This window comes from Molossus molossus, unplaced genomic scaffold (assembly GCF_014108415.1).
Source record: "Molossus molossus isolate mMolMol1 unplaced genomic scaffold, mMolMol1.p scaffold_m16_p_10, whole genome shotgun sequence".
Taxonomy (NCBI): domain Eukaryota; kingdom Metazoa; phylum Chordata; class Mammalia; order Chiroptera; family Molossidae; genus Molossus; species Molossus molossus.
Window position 1 is genome coordinate 71,954,788 of NW_023425345.1, and position 8,163 is coordinate 71,962,950.

At 38.9% G+C, this 8,163-nt stretch overlaps 1 protein-coding gene across 1 annotated transcript; it reads left to right on the forward strand.

Moving 5' to 3' along the window:
• The first annotated feature begins 4,871 nt into the window (after positions 1 to 4,871).
• Positions 4,872 to 5,393, forward strand: LOC118624370 (pre-mRNA-splicing regulator WTAP-like). The gene has a single exon (XM_036252567.1). The coding sequence runs from the start codon at positions 4,899 to 4,901 to the stop codon at positions 5,352 to 5,354; it is 456 nt and encodes a 151-aa protein (XP_036108460.1). The 5' UTR covers positions 4,872 to 4,898; the 3' UTR covers positions 5,355 to 5,393.
• The last annotated feature ends 2,770 nt before the right edge of the window (positions 5,394 to 8,163 follow it).

Genomic DNA, 8,163 nt, shown 5'->3' on the forward strand with positions numbered 1-8,163 from the left:
GGCCCTGGTTGGGTCCTGCGGGTGGCAACCACTCGATGTGTCCCTTTCATATCGATGTTTCTTTCTCTCTCTCTCTCCCTCCCCACTCTATCTGAACAAAAAATGGAAAAATGTCCTTGGGTGAGGATAAAAAAAAAATAATAATACTTTAAAATTACTAAATGATTCACAAGTGGCCTAGAGGCATATTGATGTCTTTTCTGGGGAAATAAAAAGAAAACTTAAAGCAGTTTTTATTGTTTTAATTTCTGTAGTACCAAGTTCTTAGAGTGATTCGTGGTTGGAATAAAGCACAATCTTATATGTGGACAAGGTACCATATTATAAAATAACTACAAAAAAAAAAATAAAAATCTATAATAGAAATATGTAAAACTGCTATAGAAACAGAACGAGTGTTCACTCTGCCTAAATGTAGGGAAGAAGAGAAAGTTAAATGGAGGAGGAATCTTATTTCATCCAATGTATTTTCTAGGTTTATAAAAGGGGAGCGGCCCATGGAGGTGACTACAAAAATCATGTGGTCAGAAAAATGTCCTGAAACCATATTCTGAAGGAACTGGCATAGGTTTTATATGTACTTATCCCTACAAGAAATTCTGGAGGTGAGGGTGGAGATTGGAAGATGTTAAACTAAGAAGCAATGAAATAAAGCAGTTTATATTTGGACATGGTGACCTCTACAGCAGTGTGAAAAATTGGTTTTGAAGGGAAAACTGGAATGAAAAACACAGGTTAAAAGGTTAATGAAATTATTTAGACTACAGCTGATAAAAGCAAAGTTGAGCAGAAGCTAAGGGAATAACAAGATTCAGGAAAAACTTGGGATATATAGTGCAGATGTTTTGAGTAGGGGGAAGATAAAAGAATGGCTACATATTATTTGTTTGTTTGTTTTTATTGATTTTTTAGAGAGAGAGAAAGGGAGAGAGAGATAGAAACATCAATGTGAGAGAGAAACATTCATCGACTATTCATGCATGTCCCCTGCTGGGGATCAATTCTGCAACCCAGGCACGTTCCCTGACCAGGAATCAAACCAGGACCTCTCAGTCCATGGCTACATACTCTTTAACATAAACCTGAACAAATAGGTGGTGGTGACGCTGACCAAGGTAAGCGATATCAAAGAAAAACTAAATTCCTCAAGGTCAGGGTACCATATGCCAAATCACATCACATGTATAAACTAAATTAATGCCAACATAAGAAATTCTAAAATTGTTTTTGCTAACACTTAGACAATTGATTATTCCACATAGAAGTTATGGCCATATGCCTGACTTGCTGACAGCTCAAATTTCTTCCTGTATTTTTCGTTTTCAAAGAAGTTAAGCTGCAAATGAAGTGAGCCATTCTCTGGCTTGCTTTCCACACAACATAAATCACAAATTGCACAGACTGTCAGTGGAGTTTGGGAAAATATGGATCTAAATAAGCTCCTCCTCTTCCTTCTTCACCCTCCCCCTTTGTCTGCCTAAGGCATGAATATTGATCAGACATTTACAACAGTTACTGCAGAGGCCTTCTTTACTGTGGTGTGTGGGTGATTGCTATGCGCCTCCAACAAAAGCAAAATGGCAGCATTTAAATGAACTGACACATCAGATCCCCTCAGCTGTTCTTTAAAAGTAGTACATTAATCAGGGGGAAAACAAGGTATTGTCACTCTGACAAAACTTTAGAAGACGGCATCAGAGAAAGCTGCTGAAATTACTCCTCCTGAATATAAATGAGGGCCTGACATTTTCCACAAAGGACAATATATTTCAGAAATCTTTGGTTGTTTCTTTTTTAATCTTTCTAAAGAAGAACACTTTCTTGATTAGTGACCTGGTTCTGTAGAATATTTTTGTATCTGAGCCTCCCTTGAAATAGGTGTATGTTAAGTAAGATCTGAAGACACTTTTCCCTCCAGAGCTGACTTTTATATTGGTGAATTTTTTAGAGCTTGCTTTATACAAAATTTTCTTCTAATATTATTGCTCTTTCACTTTAAGTCCCTGTTGTCACCTGCCTAAGTTATAATTTGCTAAGTGGTTTCCTTTACTCCAGCCCTTTCTTTACCTCACTTTTTCTTATACAACATGCCCAGATTTAATTTTGTATGGGTCACTTGACCATCCAAAAATCTTAGGGAACTCGACCTCTCTCTAGCATACACCCTCATATCTTTGCTTTACCTCAAGATTCTCTAAAATCTATTACTAAGCTGACTCCCAAGCTTTGTAATCCACTGATATCTACACAAGACCTCTCCTCTAGCTAATGAAATACTTTGTGCCTATATTTTACATTCTTAGTTCTTTAAAAATTCAGTTTATTTACTATCTCTTTGATCATTTCATTTCTGTTATTCTCCTGACATTGCCTCTACCTTTACATATCATTTACTAAGTATATGTTATATTCCAAATATGACATTTCTGCAAAAGAAAGATATTTCTTGATTGAACCATTTTTAGTAAATGTAGTCCATATTGGCACATGGAAGAGTAAGGACATTGAAGGAGGATTTTTTGTTTGTTTGTTTTAAGAGCAGAGTTAGTAGTTATTCAGGAGGAAAAGTAGGGCTTAATAGATTAGGTGAAATATATATTTGACCTGGAAGACAAAGGGGAAGTTGAAAAAGAGCTCCTTGTGAGCTTGGAGTACACAGGGAATCCCGACACTCATTTTGTTAAGTACCTCCATTCCTGTGTCATGTCTCCCTATTTCTCTGCCCTTCAATTTTCCTCTTTCCCCAACTAGAGGCACCTCTCTGACCCAGATATCTCCAGTTGCATTCTGCTGCCCTAGAGAGAAATTTAACTTTTATAAATTGCTATTATGAAAATATGAACCAATCAAATCTGAACCAATCAATATATATCTACCAATAGTGCCAAACCCTTACAATGTAAGTACCATAAACTGGAGTTTCCTAAACTTGCAAAAATCATCCCAGGATACTGGTCACAAATAAAGATTCCCAAATCCCACCTCAGACCTTATGAATTAGGTCTTTATCAGCATAATAATTGCAAGAAGAAAAATAAATATGGAAAAGAAATAGCTTTCATTCATTATTCACTAATATTGCTATCACTTTAGGACATTCTAAAAGGATATTTAGATCAATACTTGACATTTAACAAGAGAGATTAGCAAGGTTGATTGATATAAGATCAAATACAGAGATTAATTTCACTTCTCTGTAATCAACAGAAAATGAAAATTTTAAGATGTCACTACATTACCATCAAAAGTATTAAGCAGCCAGGAAACTACTTTCTCTCTGTGGAGAACTCTGAGCACTACTGTAGAAGTCTGCTCAGGCTGTCATAACAAAACACTAAAAATTGGTGGCTTTAACAATATACGTTTATTTTTTATAGTTTAGAGGTTGGAGAAGTCCAAGACCAAGATGACAGCAAAGTAGATTTCATTATGAAGTTTCACAAGACAGGTTTCACTCTTCTCTTAGCATGTTGGCCACTTTCTCCTGTGTGCTCACAGAGAGGAAGGGAGGAGAGTTGGGGAGGGATCTCTTCCTTTTAACATAGGCCTCCAATGTTATAGTATTAGTATCCCCTGTATGACTTCATTTAACCTTAATGACCCCCAAAAGACCCTATCTTCAAATAGTCATACTGAGGGTTAGAGTTTCAACATATAATATTTGGGAGGACACAATTCAGTCCATAGCAACTATTAAAACAAATCTACATAAAAATGAGACATGCCCTATTGAAAGACTCAATGTAAAATGTATATTCTCTACCAATTAATCACTAGCAATCCAAATTAAAATCCTAAGAGGGCTTTTGATCGTGTGCTTCAATGTGGACTTGAGAAATTTATTCTATAATTCTATGACTTATAGAACTATATTTTTATATGAAAGTAGAAAATGTCAAGAATATGCTTGATACTACGGATAAAGAAAAAGAGTTATTTTTTTTCAGATTGCAAGCATGTGTAAAGTTATGTTAATTGAACAGAATGATATTATGTAGGAACAGCTAAATAGAACAATGAAATATATGACCCAGAAACATACCTAATAATATGGATGCTTGCTATAAAACTAAAGTAACTGTGCCCATCAGCAGAGAAAAGAGAAGTTTTCAATAAATTGTGTCAGGGAAATTGAGTCACCATAAGAGAAAAAAATAAAACAAAAAAGGAAATGAATCTTATCTCACAGAATACACAAAATTATATTCCAATGGAATTAAAAATGTATGTATGAAAAGAAAATTTATAAAAATTTTAGAAGATAAAATAATATGTCTTTATCATCTTTGTAAGAAGAGGATTTTTTAAAACACAGGTAGCAATTAGAAAAAAAAAAAAGACTGTAAATTGAAGTGTATTAAATTTAATTGTATGTATAATTGAAATGTAAAATTGAGTTATATGTATATTAAATATATTCAGACAATTCAAGATGGTGGCAAAGAATGTGGGAGTTACAGTCACCTCTCCCCAAGACCAAACTGAAATTACAACTAAATTCTAGAATAATTAACCTGAATAAACAACTGAAAACTAGGAGAACAGAAGTCTTATAACCAAATATTTACAGAAGAAGCCACATTGAGACTAGTAAAAAAGGCTGAGACGTGAAGGGCTGGCCCTGAACTCATGTGTGGTAGCAGAGAATCTGGAGGGATATCTCAGCTACAGAGGTTCCCTCTGAGGAACATGGAGTCTCAACCCCATGCCAGGCTCCCCAGCCCAGAGCACCAGAGCCAGGAAAAGATACCCACATAATGTCTGGCTGTGAAAATCAGTGGGGAGCGCCATTTTGTGGCGGCGAGACCCGCAAATAAAGGGGAGCGCGGGGGTCTGCGGTACCGCGACCCGGCGGCCGGGGCGGCGCCGGCGCGACCTCTGTCTGGAGAGGATTCAAGATGACCAACGAGGAACCTCTTCCCAAAAAGGTTCGACTGAGTGAGACAGACTTCAAAGTTATGGCACGAGATGAGTTCATTTTAAGATGGAAACAGTATGAAGCATATGTTCAAGCTTTGGAGGGCAAGTACACAGATCTGAACTCTAATGATGTAACTGGCTTAAGGGAGTCGGAAGAAAAACTAAAGCAACAACAGCAAGAGTCTGCACGCAGGGAGAACATTCTTGTAATGCGACTAGCAACCAAGGAGCAAGAAATGCAAGAGTGTACTACTCAACTCCAGTACCTCAAGCAAGTCCAGCAGCCCAGTGTCGCCCAACTGAGATCAACAATGGTAGACCCCGCGATCAACTTATTTTTCCTAAAAATGAAAGGTGAACTGGAACAGACTAAAGACAAACTGGAACAAGCCCAAAATGAACTGAGTGCCTGGAAGTTTACGCCTGATAGGTAAACAAATCATACTCCCCAGTCAAGACTTCCCTGACAGTCCCACTACAAGAAAGCTGTGGTGGGACAGCCAAGTGCTCGTTTCCACACCAAGACTCAGACTTTTTGAGCCAAAAAGCCACATTCTTATACTATCCAGCTTGTAATGGTTAATGTCAAACTTACCAGATGAACGTTGTGTTTCAGCCCCTCCCCCCCACCACCACCCGCTTGACGGCGTCGGACTGTTCCGAAGAAGTGGCCACCTCCGAAAATTCCCCTTCTAGAGCATGTAGACACTTGAGAAATGTTTCTGTTTGAAGAAAATAGAGGGAGAAGCAGAAGTCTTAGGTCTGTGGCACACTGTGTCGACAGTTTGGAGGAATGAAAACCTAGAGGTTTAAAATCATGAATTGAACATGTAAAATTCCAGCAAAATGTAAAAATGAAATATGCATCGCTCTTAACCTTGAGCACAGTGACTTAGAGACACTGTGTATCAGTTTTGCCAATAAGACTGTGGACTTCATGATTGTTGTTGAACTTCTTGGTCAAAACTCAAATGAGGTGAATTTTGCATTTAAAGGGTTTATTTGCTAAGAAACAACTTAATAGTGATAACAGAATCAAATAATAGATACAGTACAAGTAGTTCATATATTGAACCATTTAGTTTGGGGCTCTCTATTACTTGATTGAGCCTTAAGACAATGTGGTATTTATCAATGGTTTGTTCTTTGAATGGTTGCTAATACTGTGATAATCTTATTAAGGACTGTACAAACATGAAGGTGTGGTATCAAACTTCAGGTTTATACTGTTTGAAGCATTATAAACATTCATTTCACAACTAGATTGTATAAGGGTATTGGCTGTGATGAGACTCACTGAGTTATTTTTTCAGTAGTGAAATTTATTCAATCCCCATTTCATTCAACAGGCACATGTTGAAAGAGCATTGTCATTGGTGTTAATGAGGGAATGTGTTCCTTCATTGTATTTTCGGCCTTTTGTATCACACTCTTGATATTAAATTAAATGTGCCTTGAAAAAAAAAAAAAAAGAAAAGAAAATCAGTGGGAATTCTCCCAGGAAGAAACAGGAATCTGCTAGAAACGCAGACACCTTCTTTTAAGGGCAGTGCACAAAATCTCTTTGTATCCACTCGCACTGAGCTTCTTTGAAGAAAGGATGGAGCAAACTAGAGTTTTCTGAGGGGGGACTGCATTTTGTGGCTCCGGGGAGACAGCTTCCAGGGTCACTGTGCTCTTACTCTTCCACACTGCAATTGCCATCTTTCTTGGGTCGAACACACCCTTTTATATGGCATCACCTTGGGGGAATGCAATAGCTCAGCCCTCCAGACTACCTGTTGCCCAGTGTGGAGAGGTCAGTTGCCTGGGTCAGGGTATAGAAGTTCAGGCAGACTTAGAGGGTATCAGAGACTAAGTTATGTGGCTCTGGGTCAAGGACCTCACCTTCTTGCAAGCCTGACCAGCACCACCCCCTCACAGGAGATCCTCTAGCCCCACCCTCCCAACTCCCAGAAACCTTGCACTCCAAGCTCAGGCTCTTCAGGAGGCCTGGGAAGAATCCAGAACAGACTGAGTTGAGGGTCACTTTTCCCTTTCATGCTGAAACAAGGTCATTTTTCTCTTGCTCCCTTCACATAGCCAAATCAAGGTCTATTTGGTCCTAATAAACACTGCTGGACTCACTCTGAAGACTCCTTGATATCCCACCCCACAGCAAAGGTCTGTGGGCACCAAGTGGGTGTCAGCTAGCCTTGGTATACTCTGGAACTTTTGCTAAGTGGCCTCAGACCCAACACTGGCACTGAGTTTGAATTTGTATCAGTCTGATAAACACAACTTACCCTGACCTGGTGATTCACTGAAAACCTACCTCATATAATTTGCATACTGTCAAAGGATTTTTCAGTAACTGAGCCTAACAGGCAGCCTGCAGGCAAATCTCAGGATGATTGGGCCTTTTGCTGACTGGCCACACAGCTTGGTCCTTCTAATGCACACACATGCCCAGTAGAGGCAGACACATACTGTGGATCATTTTGCAGCTCCAAAAAGATTGTCTAGGACCAGTCACTGGCAGTGTCTGACATTGACCTGCTCCAGAGTCCCTCCCAAGAGGCCCCCAAACCAACACACCCAGTGGCAAGCTTCAAACAACATCAGAGCAGAATCCAATGAGTTTCATAAGTGGCACATCCAAGGGAGACCTTGGCTGCACTAGACACTGCTTAGGCAAATTCTACTTGGTGTGGTCAGCATTTGCACAGCATCTCATATACTATGGTTGTAGCCAATCCTCACAGTTAGCCATCCTGAGGGTTGACCCACTGCATGGAAAAACCAACATCAACCAGACTCAACTATAACAGGAGGGCTAACATAACCCACATAAGGGACATTCCTGGAGTACCCAGCTCAGGTAATCAAGGTGACTATGCCACATGGTCTCCCACAGGTCACCTAATATATAATGTCATGCTACCAAGACTGGAAGATATAGAAGATCTACCTAAACAAAACAGAGATGCAGCCAACTGGGGAGACAAAGAAGCCTGCCCCAAATGAAGGAACAGTAGAAATCTCCAGAAAAGAACTAAATGAAATGGAGGCAATCAATCTACCAAATACAGAGTTCAAGACAATGGTTATAAGAATGCTCAAGAAACTTAGAAGAAGAATAGATGAACACAGTGAGAACTTAAACAAAAAACAGTGAGCATAAAAGAGTACGCGGAGACCTTAAATAGAACCAGTCAGAAATGAAGAATAAAATACCTGAAATAAAGAATAAACTAGAAGAAA

Excerpts from the sequence above, each read along its gene's own strand:
- LOC118624370 (XM_036252567.1), top strand. The coding sequence starts at position 4,899 with ATGACCAACGAGGAACCTCTTCCCAAAAAGGTTCGACTGAGTGAGACA.